This window comes from Camelus dromedarius, chromosome 24 (genome assembly GCF_036321535.1).
Source record: "Camelus dromedarius isolate mCamDro1 chromosome 24, mCamDro1.pat, whole genome shotgun sequence".
Taxonomy (NCBI): Eukaryota; Metazoa; Chordata; class Mammalia; order Artiodactyla; family Camelidae; genus Camelus; species Camelus dromedarius.
The window spans coordinates 16,524,185-16,549,469 of record NC_087459.1 but is presented as its reverse complement, the minus strand read 5'-3'; the positions used below and the strand labels follow the sequence as shown (position 1 = coordinate 16,549,469).

The 25,285-nt window shown below is 36.0% G+C and overlaps 1 protein-coding gene across 1 annotated transcript in view; it reads right to left on the bottom strand.

Annotated features, from left to right (window-relative positions):
* Nucleotides 1-24,312, bottom strand: part of LOC105091160 (phospholipid-transporting ATPase ABCA3) — a 70,583-nt gene extending 46,271 nt beyond the window's left edge. Inside the window, 7 exon segments of the mRNA XM_064478777.1 lie at nt 36-190; nt 3,839-3,968; nt 9,157-9,294; nt 13,940-14,121; nt 17,907-18,080; nt 20,549-20,666; nt 24,235-24,312. Coding sequence (XP_064334847.1) covers nt 36-190; nt 3,839-3,968; nt 9,157-9,294; nt 13,940-14,121; nt 17,907-18,080; nt 20,549-20,666; nt 24,235-24,312 — 975 coding nt within the window.
* Between the last annotated feature and the right edge of the window lie 973 nt (nt 24,313-25,285).

The window sequence follows — 25,285 nt, the reverse complement described above, 5'->3', positions numbered from 1 at the left end:
AAAGAGTCGGGGAAAAGAATCTATCTCTGGCTCACCATGCAGTAGAAATAGAGATGTTCTGATACTGTCAAGTCTGGAAACAATATGTCATCCTGGGGGCACAAGCCCAAGCTTTTTCTGACTTGAAGCATGTCTTTTGAGACATCGTAGTCATTAATATATACCTTTCCGCTGGTAGGACGATAGAAACCTATAATTAAGCAGATGCCCATCTTCAGTGACAGAATCTGACGATATGCTGTTCATTAGCAGCTCAATTTAATGGTCTATTTATGGATTACTCAAAAGAATTATCACCATAGAGAAAAACCGTCTGGTCAAATATGGTAACTTCTGATGATGGGAAAACTTTTTTTTTCCCTTTTTTAAAAATTCACATAATCTAGTTTCCAATGAGTATAAAATATTAATTACTCGAATAATAAAAAATGTTTTGAAGAATTTTCTGTTCCAATATTCTAGTGCTGCTGTCTGCCATTTGACGATAGATGTGAAACATTATGATCTGAACACTGCATTATAAACACTTCGGTAGACTTTTTTTTTTTTGAAAATGAAAAATTCAGAACACAGGATTCTTATCCTCAAGAAGTTAAAAATCTAGCTGGATGATAAAATAGAATCATAAAATAGTTTAAAAATAGATATGTAACATTTATGTACAGATGGCAACTGAACAAGTTTTATGGTGAAACATCTGTTAACACACTAAATGTAGCCACGAGACTCCTTAAATTTCACGACTCATTAATTCTATTTTACAAAATACACTTTGAAGAGGAAGATGTATTCAAGAGTGTCCAACACATTTAGGGTGACTAAATGCTCCCACCCATTTACTACCATTGTCTAAGCTTTCTACCTCTTTTAACATCTGTCCCAGATTTTTCCTTTTTAACAAAGTGTCATCATTAATGTTGATACTAAAATAAAGTAGGGAAGGGTATGGGTTGGGATGCTTCTACTTTGTACATTCAACTTCTGGCATTGTTTTGCCTAGTGGCACATGAGAAACATATTGCAATAGTTACCACATTTCAATATATGGCATGTGAAAGAGGGATGCTAACAGTGTTTTCTGACACAATGTCACTAACACACCTTTCTCAGGAAAAGTATGCGGGCACTCTGTGATGCAATAAAGTAAGACTAGACCGCTGACGCTATGAACAGTTAACTCCCTTCAGCATAGGCGGCCATGGGAAACGTGCTCAATAATACAGCCATTCCTGAACATTTGGTATCACAGGCCAGTCCATCTGGGAGATGCACGTATGTGAAATATTCATATTAGTCAAATCTATAGGGACTGAAATTAGCTTAGTAGTTGCCAGGGTCTGGGAGGACGGGAAACTGAGGAGGTGATGGCTAAAGCATACAGTGTTTCTTTTTGGAGAGACAAAAACATTCTGGAACCTAGACAGACATAATAGTTGCACGATAGTGTGAGAGTACCACGTGACACCAAACTGGAAACTTAAAATGGTGAATTTTATGATGTATTAACATTACCTCAATTAAAAAACTGCCATTTAAAAAATTACTGACATGACGCTTTCCTCAAAAAACTTAAATCTAATGGAGGAAACAGGTGACTCAACAATTGTGATACACGATGGAATTAATTCACTCTGCAAGTATTTACTGAGAACTTATTATTTGTAAGGAACTATTCTAACTTCTTGGGACATATCTCAGTTACCAAACAGAGGTAAGAGTGATTAATTCTGGTTGAGGGGATCAGGAGGTGGATCTTCATGGAGGAGAAGAATATTTCAAAAGGTGGAGTGGTGGACCAGGAATTCCTGGTGAGGGAAAGGGAATGAGCCTGCACACAAAGGAAGTGCAAAATGTGTGTTCCGAGATAACAGGTGCATTGATTTCCAATGGCTGCTGCAACGAATGACTGCAAAATTAGTCTTAAAACAGCAGAAGTTTCTTCTATCACAGTTCTGGAGAGACCAGAGTCTGAAATCAGTATCACTGGACTGAAATCAACGTGTTAGCAGTTCCACACTCCCAACAGAGACTCTAAGGGAAAATCCATTCTTTACCTCTTCCAGGTGGCTGCTAATACGTCTTACCCTGTAGAGCAATACTCTGGATAATGGATTGTCATCTGGGTCCATTTCCACATTGCCTTCACTCTTTAGTGTGTCCTCTACTCTTCTGCCCGTCTATAATCTCTCCCTGCCTTTCACTTATAGGGACACTAGAGACTGCATTTGGGTTCAGCCAGATAACCAAGATCATTTCATAATTTTACATATATGTGTGTGTGTGTGTGTGTGTGTGTGTGTGTGTGTGTGTGTGTGTGTGTGTGTGTGTATATAAAATTCATAGGCTTCAGGGATTAAAACATGAATGTATCTTTGGGGACCATCACTGCCATGAAACATAAAGCATGGAGTATGTTCCAGGATAAAATATACAGAAACATTCAATAAATGGTAGTTAATATGATACTGATGGCAATGATAACAATGATTCAGTAATAATTACGTGGCATTAATTGGGAAGTACTGCCTAAAATAAGGGCTTTAACTAATGTTCAGGGGCAATCCAAAGATAGAAACTGATAATGAGTTATTGTTTTGCATGGTTCCGTGCCTCAAAGGTAAGGCTGCTTCTAGTTGATCCACAATGGGAAACTCAGCCTTGCTCCAGCCTTTTACTTGACACTCTAGTATCATTTTTGTCATTTTTATTCTCTCTCTGTTCTCTAGCCATATAATATTCCCTATCCTCTTACTTCTTGACCCCTGAATATCTTTGGAATATGCATCTACCCCTCCTTTCATGATTACACCTTGTACCAACCTCAAATTAGATTTCCCCTTTGCCCACAGACCTAAACAGTATTAGAGCAAGCTGGCAGGATGGCACCTAATATTCAAGCTTTATTTTCTTACTTCTCAAGTCCTGTTATAAAATTCCTATTTGCTCATCATATCCTCATTCAACTGTACAATCCTTGAAGGGAAGGACTTCCTGCTTACCACTGTATTCTCAGTTTCTATCCAAATACCTGGCATAACAATATGCACTGATGGTACAAAATTTTGCTTCATCTGAAATATACTGGCTGTTATGAATTACAAGTGGATCACCTGAGCAGTGAGGACATTTTCTGGGATAATAGTGAAGTTCTCTATCTTAATAGGCAATTGAATTACGCAGATGTATGCATATGTCAAAATTCAGAAGGCAAATACTTAAAATTTAAGCATTTCATCAAAATAAAATTTTACTCCAAAAGAAAAAATTTAATTAGTGATATGCATATTTGTTTAGAAATACTAATGTCTAAAGTTAATTTTTCAGATGCCTAAAAATGGGATTGAAAGATACGGGACAAGTATAGTAATATGTTACAATGGCAGAATCTAGGCAGTAGCTATGAGTGGGATCACTAAAAATATTTCAACTTGGTTATATTTTGAAAATGTATTTGTAAGAATATATAATACACATTTTACAATAAAAACAATGTACATAAGACAAATTAGAATGGTTTCCTATGAAGAGAACAGGAGAATTAAAGGAAAAGTAAAATAAAAGGAAACTTAAAGGAAACAACAAATGAAAATTAAGAGTCTTTGAATTGACCAATGAGGATGGTACACTACCAAGTGAGAATTTGATGCACCTGAGAAACAAAAATAAATCCTGACTTTTAAACTTAATAATAAATGATTTTCACTTTAAGAAGAGAGTGGATTAATAAACAATCGTTAAGTATCATTTAATGACATTGATGTCAATGTCAAGAAGAGTATGCAGAAGCGTCAAAGCTTGATCCACAGTATCTGTGCTCCAAGTAACCCCGAATATATACCTGTGAGAATAGATAAGGTGGTAGTCTTTCCTGCCCCATTATGTCCTAGGAGAACAGTGATTTGCCCCTCATACATATTCAAAGACAAGTCTTGAACTGCTACTGTGGTCATATTTTGTAATGTGAATTCCTGTGAAAAGAAAAAATAACAAATGCAAACTTTACATCTATTATTATTACTTATAAAGGACAAGCCTTTATATCAATTATCCAGAGAAGAAAAAACAGACCATTAACCTCAAAAGTAAAAATCAAAGTACAAAAGATACAAAATTGTGAAAAATAAAAAATATTTGGAAGTAACATATGGATAAAAGTTCAAAGTAGGTCCATAAAACTTCTTCTGAACAATCTCACCTGGTCCCACTTTGATCCAATTATTTTCTTGATGCTGATAATGGCACAATCTACTCCAGTCAGTGTCTTTCTCATAAGTTCCAGAACTTTATGCGGGAAACTCATTATACTTAGTTGCCTTATTGGAACTTCAAATTCTTTTCATTACCACATCTGAAAATGTGCTCCTCCTGCTAAATTCCTTACCTGAGTAGGTTGCACCATTATCTACCTAGATGTACAAGCCAGAAACTTGAGACTTACTTACCTTTAACATCTTCCTCTGACTTATCTAATAAAAGTCATCAGTCACTTATCACTGCTAATCAATCCACTTATTCAACAAATATTTACTCTACCTATGATGTGTCATCCCTTGTGTAAGGTACCGTAAATACATTTATGAATAAGACTGACACAGCACTTGCTCTCATGAGAGAAAACTTCTAGTAGTAGAAGAAACACACAAAAAGCAAAAACCTGTAGATGAGTACCTAAACATTACTAAACTTTGGTAGAAGGTACTCCCTTGTAAACAATAATCAAATTAAGCTCTCTGAGGTCATACAGTTTCTAAGTTTCAAACTGAAACTTAGCATGCTCAAGAAACTAATAAAAATATAGTCTTCTCCTATATGTAAAGATCTTGGAAGTTACCACTCATTCTCACTATGACAAAAAAAACTAAACAAACTGAAAAGCAATAGTTCTTAGATACACTGGAGAGTTGAGGTCACCAAGCAAGCCAATGCCTCAAAAACTGGAGACACAGGCAGATGCAGAGAACCACAGTTTTCTTTGAGTAGAAGCCAGTGGAGCCAGCAACTGGCAAGAACACTTAAATGGCAACTGAAAAAATTCTGAAGGCTGAGTGTGAGCTAGCTTGAAAGTTAAAAACCCCTAGGGAGCCAAATTTTAAGAAATCTGCATACTTTCCTTAGTTTAACTTCCAGGAGCCCTACCAGGTTCTCTTGATAAAGACTACAAAAAATACCCCTGTGCTTCCAGTAAGCGGAGAAAGGGGGAGTAACCATTTTGAAATACCTTATGGTAAAAGAAACAATTTCTAAATATGCTGAATGTTCTTTTCTAAGTAACAAAGGTCTGTCCTCAAGGGAAATTCCTTTATCAGAGCCTAATCAAACATGGGGGAAGCAAAATACCCAACTCCATCCCCCTCAAGTCTTCCTGTGTCAATTAGGGAGGTGAGGGAGAGCTGAGCAGCACTTGTGAAGGTCAGACCAGGGACAGGGCTTCTAAAAGACTTACAGCTAGTCATAAGATTATAGAACACTTTCCCTCCCCCTGCACCTTACCACTATGTCAATAGGGCTCATGTATAACTATGGGATTATAGCAGAAAGAACCACAGGGCTCAGGCAATATTTAAGAAGGAGTCTCTAGGGAAACACAAAAATAATAGAGGGCAAGAAAATACAAGAACACTAGAGGAAATCAAAGCCTCTGACAACTACAGCTACAGCAAACAGTAACAGTGTAATTCCTAACCAGAAAAAAAACAACCTCATACTTAAGAAATAATTACTTCAGTTCCTGTTAACTAATACGTGATGTCTGGCTTTTAGTAAAAAGGGTTTGAGTCATGCTAAAAGGCAAGGCAAAACACAGTTGGATAGACAAAGGAAGGAAGGAAGGTAACCAGATAAGGATAAGGCAGAGATTTTGCAATTATCAGGTTGGTAATATGAAATAACTACGATTAATATGCTAGGACAAATGCATAATGTAAGCAGAGAGATGGAAAGTTTAACATAGAATCAAAAGGAAGGATTACCTATTTTTCAGAATTGAAAATAATCTAGTCCTTATTGCTTCTTTAGTCATCTGATAAATATTATTTATCTGGTTTCTTCTAATTTTTGCAGTTTGAATGTTAGGCTACGAAGAACTTCTCCATCCCACTTGGAGGCAGACAGACCCCTAACTAATGTTTGCTTGTATTTCCTTCAAAATAGAGATTTTATCTGCATATTTCACAATTATATCCCCAATACCAATCAGTATCTGTAATTTAATAGATGCTAAGAAACTACTTGTTGAACTTCTTGAAAAAATATATAAATGGTATATGAAAGGTCCTTGGTTCTGCTAACCACTCATGAATCTGGATATGCAAGTCTGAGAGAAAGATCTGGGAAAATATGAACTGCTCTACATATAGAAGAAGCTGTTGGGGACAATACTGGAGGAAAAGTAAAAACAGAGATTAGAAGAGACAAGGGTGAGTAAACCTGGTGAAATGGCCATAGCTAATGAGTCCCTTGATATAATCCCACCACGCTCCAAATTATTAAAGGTTAAAAATACTCATAAAATTGTGATGAGAATGGAATTCCTGGGGGTGGGGGGAACCAATGAAAAGGCTGTGTTTTACATCTAAATTGATGTGATCAAAACAGAATCATAATGCAATATGCTGGAGGCAAAGAAAACCACAAGAGCATAAAAAAATTCCTCCCCCTTTCCCAACACAAATAAATAATTAGCAGAAATTGTGAAGAGAAATTTCAGTTTCCACAAATTGTGAGATTAGACAAGTTAAGATGAAGTGTCTCAACAATGAAGCTGGAAGAATAATGCTCTCAGACTTCAGACAATACCACAGAGCTACAGTAATCAAAACAGCAGGGGATTGGCATGAAAACAGACATATGGATCAATGGAACAGAATAGAGAGCCTAGAAATAAATCCACACACCTACAGTCAATTAATCTTCGACAAAGGAGGTGAAACAATACAATGGAGAAAAGACAGTTTCTTTGGCAAGCAGTGTTGGGAAAGCTGGATAGCCATATGCAAATCAATGAAGTTAGAATACTCCCTCACACCACACAAAATAAACTCAAAATGGCTTAAAGACTTAAACATAAGATAAGACACTACAAATCTCCTAGAAGAAAACATAGGCAAAACATTATCTGACATAAATATTAGCAATGTTTTCCTAGGGCAGTCTACTAAGGCAATAGAAATAAAAGCAAAAATAAACAAACAGGACCTAATTAAACTGAAAAGCTTTTGCACAGCTAAGGAAAACAAAAAGACAACCTACGGAATGGTAGAAAATATATGCAAACAATGTGACCAACAAGGGCTTAATTTCAAGAATATACAAACAGACCATACAATTCAATAACAAAAAACAAAGAACCCAATCCAAAAATAGGCAGAAGACCTAAACAAACATGTCTCCAATGCAGACATATAAATGGCTAATAGGAACATGAAAAACGCTCAATATCCTAATTATCAGAGAAATGCAAATCAAAACTATAGCGAGGTATCACCTCACACCAGTCAGAATGGCAATCATTAAAAAGTCCACAAATGATATATATAGCACAGGGAAATATATACAAGATCTCGTGGTAGCTCACAGCAAAAAAAATGTGACAATGAATATATGTATGTTCATGTATAATGGAAAAATGTGCTCTACACTGGAATTTGACACAACATTGTAAAATGACTATAACTCAATAAAAAAATGTTAAAGAACAAAAGAAAAGAATCTGAAAAAAATGTATATATATGCATAACTGAATCTCTTTGCTATACATCTTAAACTAACATTGTAAATCAACTACACTTCAATAAAAAATAAGAATTAAAAAACAAAGTCCACAAATGATAAATGCTGGAGACGATGTGGAGAAAAGGGAACCCTCCTACACTGCTGGTGGGAATACAGTTTGGTGCAGCCATTATGGAGAACAGTACGGAGATTCTTTTAAAAACTAAAAATAGACTTACTATATGATGCAGCAATTCCATTCTTGGGCATATATCCAGAGGAAACTCTAATTCAAAAAGGTAGATGCACCCCAGTAGTCATAGCAGCACTATTTACAATAGCCAAGACACGGAAGCAACCTAAATGTCCATTGACAGATGACTGAATAAAGAAGTTGTGGGGGGGGAGTGTGTGTGTGTGTGTGTGTGTGTGTGTGTGTGTGTGTGTGTGTATACATATATACTGAAATACTGCTCAGCCATAAAAAAGAATAAAATAATGCCATTTGCAGCAACATGAATGAACCTGGAGATTGTCATACTAAGTGAAATAAACCAGAAAGAGAAAGAAAAAATACCATATGATATCACTTACATGTGGAACCTGAAAAAAAAAAATGAAGCAAATGAACTTATTTACAAAACAGAAACAGACTCATGGACATAGAAAACAAACTTTTGGTTATCAGGCATGGGGGAAAGGGAGATGAAGGAATAAAGTGGGAGATCTGGATTTGCAGATATTATCATACATCAAACAGACAAACGACAAGGTCCTACTGTATAGTACAGGGACTATATTCGATATCTTTTAATAGCTTACAATGAAAAATATTATGAAAAGAAACATATATATATATATATATATACACACACATATAACTGAATCACTATGCTATACACCAGAAATTAACACAACATTGTAAACCAACTACACTTCAATTAAAAAAAAAAGATGAATGTTTCCTTGAGGCACAAGAGAATGCCAGCAGACATTTGGGTTACCTGAATAATCATGCTTGCAGTTTATCCAAATAAACTGATATGTCTAACATTACCTCCTTTGCAAATACTTGGAAAAAGGAAAATGTAGCCAAGTAGCCTTACATATAACTTGTAGAACAAGTAAAACCACAATGGTGAACACAAATTTATATTCACATATCAAATCATCCCAGTTCCAACTAGAAATTAGCTCTTACAATAGAATTGTAAAAAACACCTTTATTATCTATACAAAGATGAATTCTATTCTAGAGAGAGGAAAACATGGATTTTTATTTTATTTGCATGAATTTTATTTTTATCTTATTAAATAATAAATATACTGACTATAGCCTTTTATTAACATCATATGAGGATGGGGTTATGGCCAGTGACCAACATTTATTATGCATTATGAATTAATTTTCAGTAGTACAGCGGCAAAGAGACCTGTAAATAATACCTTGTACAAATGTTGGATCCTTATACCAGCCACCAAATCAACAGGTTCATCTTCAAAATAATGACTTTTAAATACATTAGTAACTTCGATATCATCTTTTTTCCTAATGCTTTTAGATTGTCCAAACCAGTAGGCCTTCTAGGAAAACAAACAAACAAACAAAAATAATCATTATGTTATCACTGAAAAATAAAATGTCTATAAGACTTGAAAACATTTTGGCTCATTTCTCTTTGGTGTCGAGATGAGTTGAAACAGGTAACTTGAAAAGAAATTTGGAAGCACACTGCCTATTATTTTAATTCCTACAGAATAATCACAAAATATGCTATTTTAAAAGGTCACTGTCCAAGAACAAAGCCAAAATAAAATCATTTAAAAATGGCTCAGTGAAAAGCATTCTACCACTCTGAATCAGTCTCTTTATTTGGACACGTGGCCTACAGATCCCTAAAGATTCCTAAGACCCTTTCAATGAGCCTGTTAGTTCAAAATTGTTTTCATAAAGATACTTTTTAAATACATTATTTGGGGGAGAGTGGCCAAGATGGTGGAGTAGAAAGACTCTGAGCTCACCTCCTCTCACAGGCACACCAAAATTACAGAGCAAGCATCAATAAAAAAGGCCAGAACTCATCAGAAAAGATCTGCTACAATTAAAGATTTTCTAAAGTTGTTTTTTATGGAAGGAACCACAGCAAGATGTAAGAGGAATGGAGTCGCACTATAGTGAAGTCTCACACCCCTGGACGGGCGCCCCACAAATGGGAGGATGATCATAATTACAGAGCTTCTCCTCAAGGAGTGAGGGGTCTGAGCCCCATTTGGGCTCTGGAGGTCCTTTGTTGGGAAGATGAGCTCCCAGAAGGCCAATGGGGCTTACTTTCAGAAGTCCCAGAGGGCTGGGGGGAAATAGAGACTCCACTTTTAAAGGGCACACACAAAATAGCACACGCTTCAGGACCCCAGGGTAGAAGCAGTGATTTGAAAGGAGCCTGAGTCAGACCTACCTGCTGATCCTGGACAGACCCCTGTCACCTTGGGGACAAAGACACTGGTGGCAGCCATTTCGGGAAGTTTGTTGTATCACGTGGACACTGTTGCTGGCAAGCACCATTTTTGAATCCTCCCTCTGGCTAACTAGCCTCACGATCCAGCTCTGCCCTCACCCAACAGCTATAGACATCAGTACTGGAACACCTCAAGCCAACCAACTAACTGGGCAGGAACAAAGCCCCCTTGACCAGCAGGTAGGCTGCTTTAAGACTCTATGAGCCCACAGCCACCACTAATATGGCCCTGTCCACCAGGAGGCCCAGGACCTGGCCCTGCACATCAATGTGCAGGCACGAGAACTGGGAACCTCAGGACTATGCAGCCAGAGACACTGGCACACAGCTCCACCCACCAGTGGGCAGGCACCAGCCCCAGTCCTGCCCATCAGTGGTCCTGCTCTAGCCCTGGGACCAGACTCACCCACCAATGGGCAGACACCAACCACAGGATAATCACAGCCCCAAAGCCTGTGGTCCCAGGCCACCCACCAGCAGGCCAGCACCTGCCCTGGGACTGGCCCCACCAGAAAACTACTAGAGCTCATCATGGTACTGGCATGAAAACAGAGGCAAAGATCAAACAGAACAGAGAGCCCACAAATAAACCCATGCAATTAATCTATGGCAAAGGAGGCGAGAATGTACCAGGGAGAAAAGACAGTCTCTTCAATAAGTGGTGCTGGGAAAACTGGACAGCTGCATGTAAAAGAATGGATTAGAACACTTTCTAACACCATATACAAAAATAAACTCAAAATGGATTAAAGAATTAATTGTATGACTGGAAACCATAAAACTCCGAGATGAAAACATAGGCAGAACACTCTTTGACATATATCATAGCAATATTTTTTGGATGTCTCTTAAGACAGAAGAAACAAAAGCAAAAGTAAATAAATGGGGCCTAATTAAACTTAAAAGTTTTTGAACAGCAAAGGAAACCACTGCCAAAACGAAAAGACCACCTGCTGAATGGGAGAAAATATTTACAAATAATATGACTCATAAAGTGTTAATATCCAAATATACAAACAGCTCATACAACTCAGTATCAAAAAAAAAAAAAACCCAAACAACCCAATTTAAAAATGGGCAGAAGATCTGAATATACACTTCTCCAAAGAAGATATACAGAGAGCCAACAAGCACACGAAAAGATGCTCAACATCGTTAATCATCAGAGAAACGTAAATCAGGACCACGATGAGATATCACCTCACGTGTGCCAGAATGCCTGTCATCAAATAGACCACAAATAACAAATATTGGTGAGGATGTTGAGAAAAGAAAACCCTAGTACACTGTTTGTGAGAAGGTAAATTGGTGCAGCCACTATAGAAAACATTACGGAGGTTCTGCAAAAAACTAAAAATAGAACAACCATATAAGCCAGCAATTTCACTCCTGGGTATATAACCCACAAAAATGAAAGCACTAATTCTAAAACATACTTGCACCTTAATGTTCATAGCAGCATTATTTGCAATAGCCAAGACATGGAAGCAACCTAAGTGTTCATCAACATACAAATGGATAAAGAAGATTTGTTTGTATGTGTGGGTATGTATGTATATATATACATACACACACACCCACACACATATATATATACACACAATGGAATACTACTCCACCATTAAAAAGCATGAAATACTGATGGACATGGAGGGCATTATGTCAAGTGAAATAAGTCAGACAAAGAAAGACAAATACTGTATGGTATTACTTGTATGTGGAATCTTAAAAAATACAACTAGTGAATGTAACATAGAGGAAGCAGACTCACAAATAAAGAGAACAAGCTAGTGGTTACTAACAGGGAGAAAGAACGGGACTGGGGCAATACAGGGGTAGGGGAGTAAGAGGTACAAACTATTCGGCATAAAACAAGCCCCAAGGATCTACTGTATAGCACAGGGAATATGGCCAATATTTTATAACTACAAATGGAGTATATAACCTTTAAAAACTGTGAATCACTATGTTGTACACCTGAAATTTACATAATATTGTACATCACCTGTACCTCAAGAAAGTAGTAAAATAAAATGTAAAATACATTATTTGCCCTTTTTACCGTGCTGATTTTTCACTGATGTACATGTAAAAGCAATATTAGGTAAAACTGCTGATGTCTTCACGCAAATGAAAACAGCAGTATAAAACTGTCCTAAGCAGTCATTTCTTTACCACTAGGCACATTCATTAAAAGAAAATTGTTTTATTTATTTTTGTCTTTAAGGAGCAAAAATGATTTAATAAGTATCATTCCTGAATATAATTTTTTATTATTCTGTGTGATAAAATGTGGCAGGTGAAAATATATTGGGAGCCCTAAGGAGAATTACTTGTGCCATTGAGTTGTGAGGTGAAACAGCCACTTTTTTATGGAATACCATTTTTACCTGAAAGCATGACAGATATGCAAATTATGGTTACTCAGGACTTGGGTATCTAGCAGACATTTTCCTCACAAATCAGTAAAATGATGCTGTCACTTCAAGGAAAAGAACTGACAATATTTGTCACCAATGATAAAATTTGAGCTTTCTGGTGAAAAAATAGAATTTTTGAAAACTTGTATCCAGAGTTGTGTGACATAGTTCCAACTCTTACAAACTATTCTGATGACATCATGTTGATATTGATAAATGTGATGCTTTGATAATGTATAATAAACCTTGTCATCACCTGGAAAGTATGTATCAGTGAACCAGTCTTTTCCAAATAATCAAAACATGATATGACAAATTTATGCATGGTTAAATATCTGTTCAATTTGAAAGATACACTGATGGATGTTATAGATTAAGAAATGCTCACTAGTATGTTTTCAGATTCCGAATTTCAACTAATTATTAGTAAATTATCATTAGTTGAGTTTTAGTGCTGAACCAAAAAAGAATATCCATATTTGTTTAAAAGGCTACCAAAATACTCCAGCTTTTCACAACTACATGTCTATGTGAGGTTGTATTTCCTTTACATATTTTAAGCAAAACAACATAATGTAACAGATTGAATGCAGAACAAGATACACACCCTTCAGTGAAAATCTATTACCTTCAATTATGCAAATATGAAAGGTATTTGAAAAAAATGTAAAACATGACACTCCTCTAATTTTTTTCACTTGAAAATAGGTTTTTTCCACCAGTTCAACGTGTAATTGGTTTACTGATGACATATTTAAATAAGTTGATAATTAAAAAATTTTTTTTAGTTTTAATTTCCAAATACAGTAAAGATTGATAGATATAATCCACATTAACTAAAGTTCCTTGAGGTGTTCAATAATTTTTAAGAACGCAGAGTTCTGAGACCAGAGTTTGGGAACTACGTGCTTCGAACCACAGAATGATTAGGAAGAGGATTGAAAACAGAGGCCAGGATACAGATGCTCCCCACTTTGCCATGGCTTTGATTCTAAGTAATTCGGGCTAACAGTAGGAAAAAAGCAGATAGTGGTAAACCAGATATCAGCTATAACTTGTTCCCTCCTCATTAAGATCTAAGGACCCTACCATATTTTCATTCAGATGTCGATTTTTTTTTTTGTAGAAAAACATTTAATTCTATTACACATGTCATAAAGTTAGCTCATAATGGCTTTAGTTGAGAAGAAATAAAAACTGTATTAGTACCATAAGATTGTAGGGAGGTGTTAAAAACAAACTAAGTACGTAAGAACTGGGGTTTCTCTCAATAACAGAAACATTGGTACTTACCTGCAAAAAGAAATACCATGGTTTGGGCACACCATACTTTCCTGGAAAGACGGCATCTATATACCAGGTCAGAAGGCCATACAAGAAAGCATCAAATAAAAGTACTCCCAGAATATGGGCAAAAGTCAAGTTATCATCTGGGCTCACTGATGACAGTAAGTTACTCCACTTAACACCATACTCTGAAATATAATAAGAGATAGTTACTTCAGGTGCCCAACTGTAACTAGAACAAAGTTACCCACCTACTTTATAATTTAACAATGAAGAAAGATGCACTGGTATTGGTGACAGATATTGTCATTTACTATTTTCTGATTCTTTAAAATTTAGGTTGTCCAAAAAGATAATGAAGTGATAATACAAGGTGCCTCTGCCTAGAGCCAAATCAAACTAAAGGTTAGTGGATGACTGAAACAAAACTAAACAATCATCAGAAGTCCATAAAGTAAGCCTTGGAGCAGTAGGCAGACCTATTGGTTGAGATGGTAGCCCTATCTCTCCATTCTCTCTTCTGTTAATTTCCACTGAAATAACCAGCAAGATACGTAAGTTTGGAAATGTAATCATCAATATAAAATGATAAGGTTCAGCTTCCAGTTTCTGGTCTGAAATGTAAACAACTTCCAAGTCACCTCTCCATCCTAATAACAAGCAAGAAGCTGCACGGAAAAATCTACAACTCTTATCAGGTCCATCAGGTAACTGAGGTCACAGGGCAAACCACTGCCCCCAAAACTGGAAAGGCAGATGTGAAAATACATACAATTACAATTTAATGGAACATACATTCTCAGCAGAAACCTCTAAGCAAACTAGTATTGGGTATAAAAACCTAAACTGTAATTGATGAATAGCTGGGTCCCAATTTGGACAAGTTGGAAGAGTTAAAAACTCCAGGAGGATCAAGTCACAGGGAACTTGCAAGTCCACGTTTTTCTGACTTTTACTTCCAGGATCCCTACCAGTTCGTCACAGTGAGTATCAGAAAATTTCCCTCATGCTTCCAGGAGGGGAAAGGGAAAAGGAACATTTTGAAATGTGCCAGAGCATTCCGTTCTTAACCAAGCCTGCCTCACAAGAAATTATTTCACCAGACCCTAACCTACCCAGCTAGGGGAAGAGAAATACCCAAGTTCAGCCTCTGTCGTCACCCTGTCTCTTCTAAGGGTGTGGGGGGAGGGGAGCTGAGAAGCACTGATGAGTGCATAGTTCAGGGACGCAAGCTCATCAAAAGGCTGAAGCCTAATCAGAAGACTACAGGATGCTTCCTCTCCCACTCCACCTTACCTCTATATTACTAACGTCCTATTAAGTGGGAAGCAAAAAGTTAACTGTCTATTTAAACTGCAAGAAATTACTCTTTACCTTAACTCCCTTATTACCTAAACTGTTTGACTCCCAGGAACTGCCTTATGGGGAGAAAGTATTGTTTGAGAGGAAAATGCTATTGGACTGTTGACTAAAAGTAAACAAATAAAATTAAAATACGGCTTTTTTCCCTTAAGGGCATTTGTTTTGTTTCAAGTGATCTTAAAGTAGGTATTGCATTGGTATCAGTGGATACAGATGCTTAGCTCCTTAAAAATACATTTAAAAAATTTTTGTAAACTCTTAAGTATTTGAAATAGCCCACTTCACCTTAATGGGTCGTGTCTTCAAAGAACAGCCATTTTCTACCAAAGTAAATCAGTATTTTGACTGAGCTTCTCTTTATATTGTTATTTAAACTTTAGGCAAAACATAAGGAAGCTGTTTCTTTTAAAATACAAACTACCACCAAAATTTTAATATATATTGCTTAATATTTAGCTGCTTTTAATTTTTAAAAGGTATAAGCATTAAAAAAATTACACTGTATGAAAATGAAAACGAAGATGTACTTTCTGTAGCACTGTCAAAACATTTGTAAAAGCAATACTAACTTGTGAAATCTAATTTGAACTGATCCTAATACAGAATTGCTTATTAGTACTATAATACAGTGTTTGTTAAGTGTACACATTGAACAATGGCCTCTCCAAACAATGACCTCTTAAATACTTCCTACATTTCCCATAGAAGTAAAGTAAATGCATCTTCAAATATTTTATGGAATCTCTGACCACATATACTTTGTTAGCTCTGTTACAGAATGGCTTAGGGTTGTTCATTTGTTTTTTCTATTTTTGTATTATATGTGGACTCCTTTTTAATGGGATAAACAAGTAGTCAAAGACAAGAGAAGCATAGTATATGTTGTTTCTTCATTCATACCAACAATTTCCTTGAAAATGCCTACAATGTTAAATTTAGAGGCAGCTTTAGACAATTTTATTGATGATAACTACTTGCTGAGCTCTTTTAATAGGTAATAATGCCAGAGAAGCAGCCTCGGTATATCCCTATACTGTGTGCACTTGCATTTAGAATAAATGCAATAAAAGCTCCAAGTAAAACAGTGAAAATGTATAAGGAATTGTTAGTCCCTACTTACATGATTTAATTATATCAAGATACATGAACTGAACTCCAATTTACTTTAATGTAGACAAACTTTCCATTTTGGTCTATTATACTGTTTATGTTAAAATAACATCCCTCTCCTAAGTATTATTTTATTGGCCCTGGTATAGCCACTACAGAAAACAGTATAAAGTTTCCCGGAAAATTTAAAACATAATCCAGCAATCCCCCTCTGAGGTATATCTCCAGAAAAGAAAAAAGAAAATAGGACCTTGAAGAGCTATCTGCATTTCCATGTTCACCGCAGCATTATTCACAGTAGCCAAGATATGGAATCAATCTAAGTGTTCATCAATAGATAAGTAAATAAATAAAATGTGGTACAAATATACAATAGAATATTATTCAGCCACAAAAAAGAAGGAAATCCCACCATTTGCAACAATATGGATGAGTTTGGAGGACACATTATGCTAAATGAAATAAGTCAGACACAGAAAGACAAGTATTGTATGATCTCACTTATTTTTTATCTTGAAAAGTTGAACTCATAGAACCAGAGAGTAAAACAGTGAGTGCCAGGGGCTGGAGGGTGAGGGAAATGGGAAGATGTTGGTCAAAGGATGCAAATTTTCAGTTATAAGATGCATAAATTCTGCAGACATAATGTATAATGTGGTGATTATAGTTAATTTCATTCCTGAATCCCAGCAATCCTAGATCACAAGTGATTTTTGAACATAGAACTTTGACTACCTAGATTCAGACTAAATGTAAAAAGAATTACAAACAATTACCACACTTAGTATGTTAGTTGTTTACAGTGGAGCAGGTTAGCAGTTCACTCATTTTATAAGTATTGCAAAAATGAGCAAACGAGAAATTATACTGAAAATGGTGGGAACCAGGATTCTCATGGTTGGAAAGGGAAATAAATATGGAATGGGAGAAAGCTAGGAAGAAATTCTGATATTATATTGGAACTAGATGTTACAGTGTGAACTCGTAGATTTTAATATATAGATATTGAACAGAGTGTCTCAACCTTGGCACTGTTGACACTTGGAGCTGGACAATTCTATCAGGGGAAGTTCTGTACTTTGTAGTATATGTAGTAGCATCTCTGACTGCTAACCACTACATACCAGTAGAACTCCTCCATCAGTTATGACAATTAAAAAACAGAAATATTTCCAGGCATTGCCAATATACCCTAGGTGGCAAAATTCTCTCCTAGGTGAGACCACTGATATAAAGAACATGAAAATAAATAACTAAATATTTACATATATATTTACATGCGCATATTTTCATGTATATATGCAGATATAGTGCATATATTTGTAGTGCATAGATATCATTTTTATGATAAAAAGTACTACAAACCAGGAAAAATATTTTAGAAACACTCAAGTTACCCCTTACCCACTATCCTACTCACTCTACTGCGAACCCCAGATCATCTGTCTTTTCCTCCTAGGAATCAAATCATCCAAGTAAATTGTACAAAGACAAGACTCACTCTTCATTTCCATCTTGCTTAAAAACTCAATCCCCAACGCTACTGCAATGTTTGAAAAGAGACAGGAAGCCAGCTTCTCCATGAGGCTCAATCTGCTATACACGGTGATGACTATATCATATGGAAAGAAGGTGAGAAAATAGAGGAAAACTCCAATGGAAACAGCCAATGTAGCTGAAAAGTAAGAAGGAAAATACAGTCAGTTTACATAAGCTACAAAAGCTGGAAATAGAAATACCCTCATTTTACTACAAAAGAGCCCTGAAATGTAAACTCCACAAAAGAAGAGAAACTGTCTTGTTCACCACTGTATCACCAGCATCCAGCAGTGCTTAACACAGAGCAGGCGTTTAATAAATATTTCTTTGCTTGAATGAATAAATGAATGAATGAATAGTATGAGGAAGGAACTTTTCTGGAATTTACCCTTTCTTATGCAACGGTTGTGGATATTTACTCATTTAAAGAAGGATTGATCCTTATGGTTATAAAAACTTGCTTTTTCATTTTTATCTATAACCACTTAGCTTAACAACCTCTAGATCTACATCATCACTAATCGCATCATATGAACGTAACTACATTGTTACCATTTATTTTGGAATTTTGGTAGATGAAAACTGAGAAAATGAATAGTGGTTTTATACGTACTTCCAGTCTTATTTATAATATTCCAAATATTTATTTATGATACTTTATAAAATAAAACATTAAAAGGACAGACAACAAAGTCATCATTACAGACAAGCATCTGGATTAGGATGCTATATATCAAAGGAACTGCATCACTTGAGAGCGACTCTCTCAATGACAACAGAAAAACCTAGACAAATTATTTTTTTTAGTATGTTTTGAAGCATCAGAGAGCTAACAGGCAAGGACAATTCATAGTGCCAATATCAAGATAAGAAGTGCAAAAAGGTGAGTCTAGAATTTGTTCCTGATTTTCACCCTGAAGCAGTTGCGAAATCTAAACTATGATTTAGAGGTTTGAGAAACCGAGCAGAGCTTCTGACACCGTCAAGGGTTTAGGGAAACTAAACAAGTTTGACACGTGCTTCTTTCCATCCTAATCACGGAAGGAAGCCATGATTAATACCTCAGACTTTTACTTAAGGCCCTAAAAGGCTACATCTAAAATCAGGCTCACCTGAAACAGATATTTTTTAGTCACTGCAAATCCTTATTGGATTAGGATTACCAACCCCTAATCTAGGGATGCTAGTGCCCCTAACCTAAATACATATAGTTTTATGATTTAGGGAAAAAGGTAACCAAAACAGGAAATCACAAAAAACAAAGGAAAAACCACAGATACGTAGGTAGATGGCTAGAGGGATAAAGAAGCATTTACATAACTTATGAAATATAAAATTTGACATAATTCACTAGTCTTCTGCTATAAAACTTGAAATTTCTACCTGCTGATTGCATTTACTGACGGCCTTCTCACATAAACCACAATCTTAATATATTGGTGAATTTAACTAAGGGAAGAACTTGCTCTTCCTTCTGTGTGGCACCTTTATTCCTCAGTCTCCCTTGCAATGGTGACTCTCTGACTTCCTACCCTTATTTGTGGTGTCCTCTTAAATATTCCACCTTCGGCAGGCTCTGGGCTTATCTTAGTTCCCTGCACCGCTGATGGAAAAACCCCCCAAATCTCGGATGTTCAACAGAAAATCCCAGGACAAGAGCTAGCTTTGGCTTTCAATCGCCTCCCACTCAGTTTCTGGTCTTTGTGCGACCTCAGCAGTGTTTATAAAGAGAAAAAATTATTTCAAAACATTCAATCAGTATCATAGTTGTTTTAGTCAAGTGAGTCATCCATCAGTATTTGCCTACTCGACATTACTCTTGAGCATATCACCTTCAGCCTGACTTTGACAAAATAACTCTCTCCATAGTTTCACTGTGCTTATGGTAGGTGGGCTTTATAATGCAACCAGCTGATAGCAGTGTTATTGCTGAAAACAATAAAAAATACCTATGAAATGTACATTTCTTTACCAGAAAACACTTGTTTTATGGTACTTGTGCTCTAAATGACTGAAAGAAGCTAGCATTCTAATTGTTCAGCACATAAGAAAGACGCAAAAGGGGGGAAAATGGTGTTTTGTTTTCTGAAAAAGGAAATACACTTATTTTTTAAAATAAATGATAACAGAAAATGACCACTGGAAAAGTAATTCTACAAATTCTGTAACTAAGCCAGTTTAAATTTGTTCAGTCACACATCCCTCTAGTAAGTGAGAACAGGGCAGGAGATTCTCAGTTGGATTTTGTTTATTTTACATTGTTCCAGGTATGTAATAAGTGATCCAAAGACTTCACTGAGTGAATGAATGAATAAATACGTATTTTCACATGACCCTATGTTAGTTTATATCTTCTTGTCGCGTGTGATCTTATTTTGATTTTGATCCCATTTTCACACACATCCTAGGCCACGTTAATCTTCACTAATCTTTGCCCTCCTCAAATCACTTCACATGCATAGATGTCTTTTTAAACAAATTTAGAATGTAAGCAGAGTCTCTATATGAAGCGGCAACTGAAGTTTAGAAGGGGCTCCCAAATAAAATCCTCTTTCAGTCCACGGAAACACTGAAAAATCTTTCATGAAGAAGTCTTAGACTCACTTTTATCGAAGAATGTGGTAATCAGAAAGCCGAAGGTCATGGAAGCCATGACAAAACACAGGAAAAAGAAGAAGACGAGAGACGGGTCACTGTATTGGAGGACTTTATCCTGTACAATCTAACAAAACAATTGTGAAGTCCGTTTAGTCATCATGGAAGTGGTGTCAGAGAAAAACTAGGGAGGTGGAGGAAAATATCCTTAAAATATTTGAGTAGCCTTAGTGTAACAGGGAGATGGGAAGTTAACTCTATAATTCATTTCTCACCTAAGGCAGCCCACACCCACTATCATGCTCCCCTCCCCCCAGAGTTTTAGCTGAAGCATGCTCCGTTCAAATAGATACTTGCCTTGACAAATAAAATCACGCACAGCAAGCAGATGACAATTAAAAACAACAAGAGGAACGTGACAAAATAAGCAGCCCAGAGCATGGCATTACTGAGTCCTATCATGAACTGGTACTCCTGTGGCAGAGGCAACACAAAACACGTACTGTGAAAGCAATTCACAACGCATTTCCACATTAATTTGGTCACCGTTTAGGGAAGGGTTACCTATACTTTTTCCTTGATACCTGTGAAGATTTCCTTACTTCAACCACATCGACCAATATTAATGACTCCTATCTATTGCTATTATGTAGATACATCAGGGTTTTAATAAACTGCCAGCTTTTTATCCTTAATAAGCAACTGATAATAACCATTTAAAATTTAGAATGATCTTTGAAATTTTTAAATGCTTTTCTAACCATCCTGTGAGTCAAAGAAAAAATTAATAATGATAATTAGAAAATATTTTTAAAATTTTTCTTGTGGAGGCGGTCATTAGGTTTGTTTGTTTGTTTATTATTATTATTAGTTGTTGTTTAATAGAGGCACTGGGAATTGAACCCAGGACCTTGTGCATGCTAAGCATGTACTCTACCACTGAGCTACACCTTCCCCTCCAGAAACTATTTTGAACTATATGATAAAGAAAACACTGTACTTCAACTTGTAGGTCGCAACTAAAGTTATGACTAAGAGGTAAATTTAGAGGCTTACATGCAAAGAGTAGAAAAAAGAAAGTTTAAAGAATTACAAGGAAGAGAATGTGGGGAAACTCAGCCACCATAGGCTGGCCACAGAAGGCACTAATCATAAAGGAAAAGATTTCATTACATTAAAGTTAAGAACTTTGTAAGTCCAAAGACACTGAATTACAAGCTATGTACTGGGAGAAAATATCTGCAATACATATATCACACATAGGACTTACATCCAAAATATATAAAGAGTGCTTGCAAATTAGTGAAAAAAGACACACAGCCCAATAGAAAAATGGGGAAAAGACTTTTCAATAGACACTTCACAAAAGAGAGTATTCATGTGGCCAATCAGCATATGAAAAAGTTTTCAAAATTATTAGTTAACAAGCAAAATCAAATTAAAATCACAATGAGTTACCACTATACCCCTTCCAGAATGGTTAAAATTAAAAACGGCTAACATCATTCATGTATGACTGAAGCATTATGCTGTACACCAGAAACTGACACAACATTGTAAACTGACTATACTTCAATAATACTTACATATACATCAAAAAAAGACTAACATCACCAATTGTTAGCATACTTATGGAGCAAGAGTAACTCTCTTACATTACTGATAAGAATAAATTGGCACACACTTTGGAAAAACATTTAGCCTTATTTAACAAGGCTGAAAATATGTGGATTGTATACTCCAGCAATCTCAATCCTAGGTATATACCCAACAGAAAAAGTGCACATGTGCACCAAAATATTCACAGTGGCTTACTGTAATAGCCTAAAACTTGAACAATCAAATGTCCATCAACAGTAGAGTGGCAAACTGTGATATATTCATAAAGTGTAACACTACACAGCAATGAAAATGGCCAAATTACATCCACACAGAAGAACGTCAATGATTCTCACTGTCACAAAAGGAGAGCGATTGTGTGATTCTATTTAAACAGAGTTTTAAAAGCAGGAAATACTAATACAGTATTTTGAAATTTAAATAGTAACTATTTTTGGAGAAGAGAGAAGATGTAGTGATTTGCATGGGATGCCAGGGGTTTCTGGATTGCTGGCAACATTCTATTTCTTGACTGGCATAGTAGTTACATGAATGTGTTCGTATTTCAAAGATCTGTACACATAGGTATGTGTATTTTACATGTATTTATTTTATATTTCAACTCAAAATTTAAAAATTAATAAGTAAATAATAAATAATTTAAACTACTTGACTGAAGTTTGTGTCACATGACCTGTAGACACAAAGAGAAAACTAGTAAATTGAAGGTGAAAGTTGAAAATAGAGTTCAAAGAGATTACTTACCAGTTAGGAAAAATAGAGGAAAAGATATGCTAGTAGGAGAAAACAAAATGAGGAATGGTTAAAAAAAAAAAAAAATGAACCATTTTGGGATTGAGAGAAAAGAGTTTAATGTAAATTAAGACTACGGGAAGACAGTGGTTAGGGAAATCAATGGGAAGATTTCTGTAATAACTAGATGGTGAAAAATTAATGAGAGCTTGAACTAGAAAATGACATTTCCACTAATGGAGAAAAAGAAACAAAATTTATGCTGGTTGGCAAATGCCACACACAGGGGACAAAGGGAATGGAGAGAGAACTAATGTTAATAGCTACACAGTATTTCCTATGCACTAACAACTAGTATCTCTTTAATTGGCACAACAACTCTGTGTAGTCGGAGTATTTTTTATCTTCATTTTACAGATGAGACACAGAGATGTTAAGAAACTTACCCAAAAGTTACAGAGGCAAGAATTGGCAGCACTCACATATTATGTCTACTATACCATACTATATAACATTATACTGATAAGACTGGGGCTTCAAGTCGGGCTGATTTGGGGGGATGATAAAATTTCATTAGCATAATCAGGAAACGGAAAGAAGAGCAATCCCTTGCCCAGAAGAATGATTTTCTCTTCTATCCCATTCTGTAAACCCAAGCATCACTGTCCCTTCAGGAAACATGGCCTAGTTCCTCACCTCAATACAAGTTGGGAGGTAATCCTCAGTATACCTTAAGAACAACCTATCTATGGAAAAGAAACTTACCGACAGAAGTGTGCACAAAATTCCAGAATTTGAAGTGAATTATGTACTTATCCATTTCCACTGATCTCTACTTCCCTTATATTTCTTTTATATATATATATATATATATAAATTTTTTTTTTTAATTGAAGTATAGTCAGTTTACAATGTTGTGTCAATTTCTGGTGTATAGCACAATGCTTCAGTCACATAGAACATACACCTACTCATTTTCATATTCTTTTTTCACCATAAGTTACTATACATTTCTTAAACTCTTCCTTGTCTATTCCTATATACTAAACCACTTTATCTCGGGCCCTCCTGCTTTTCCTGGTCTGTTATAATTAGCTCGTAATTGGCTCCTCACTGTCAGCCTTGTCTTTATTGTTAAACTCTGTCAGCAAAGTAAGGCCCGTGTGCCAGATCCAGCCCACAGACCACCTTAGCATGTCTTGTGAGCTAAATGTGGATTTTATATTTCTGAATGTTTAAAAGAGAGAGAGACAAGGATATGTGACAGAGATGCATGTGACCCACAAGCCTAAAATATTTACTATCTGTGTTTCCCTCAAAAAGCCTGCCAATCCCTAATCTACCTGCCCTCCATAGCCCTCTCCAGAGTCCCTTTTCTGAAAGCAACCCTGATAGCCATAAGACAGGGTTTCAAAGCCCATCTCTCAGTGCTGTCCACCTAGTGAACACCTGTTACCCCCATTGCTCAAATCAAGCATCAACCCCTCAGTACTACACGAATAACCTTTTCTACCTCCCTGGGAGCTTATCATATTATAAAAGCAACTCTGTTTATTAATATATCCTCAGCTAAACCTGTCACAATTTGTGAATAGGAATTATGTCTTCTTTTTAACTGCTATTCGTGGAGTGTTTACTATAGGTCAGAGACTGACCTAGAGACTTTAAAAAAATTACATCTCATTTAACCCCCACTGAAAGCCCTAGAAATCTACCATTACTATCTTCAATTTACATGAGGAAACAGGCTACGATCACAGAGTTAATAACTGGCAGAGCCAGGATTTAAATCTAAGGTCTATCAAACTCCCTGGAACAAAGCAGGTAATTAATAGATAAATGTTGATCCAACTAATGGGTATATGGATGAATTGATGGCTTTCTCTGTGACTTTAGAGCCCCTGCTCTTTATAATATGGCCTTGATTTGACTTAACATTGAAAAGCATCTCAAATCTTAGAATTGAAGTGTATCTTAAAGTCATCTAATTCAAGAGCTCATATGCTGTCCATTTTATTCCAAAGAGGAGTCATGACATTTAATACATGACCTCTCTCCATAACATTCTTGTCAAATGGTAAGTCAATAAAACTATAAGCCAAATCAAGAATTTAGATAAAAATAAAACATCAGAAAATTGACAAATAACACAGTGCACACTCTATATCCAATTTATATTTGTATATTGCTACTGCAGTATAACCATTCACCAGTGCCAAATATATAGAAATAGTCCAATTCTGCACACAGATCTGTTCCACAGGCCCAAAACGCCACAAAGAAAATGAAGTTACCTTTAATCTGGTTTCCTTTTCCATAACAATGGTCCTGAGAAGGGTAAGTTGAGTTGGAGAAAACATAAGTAAAACTATCAAAGGGAAGATAAACACAAAC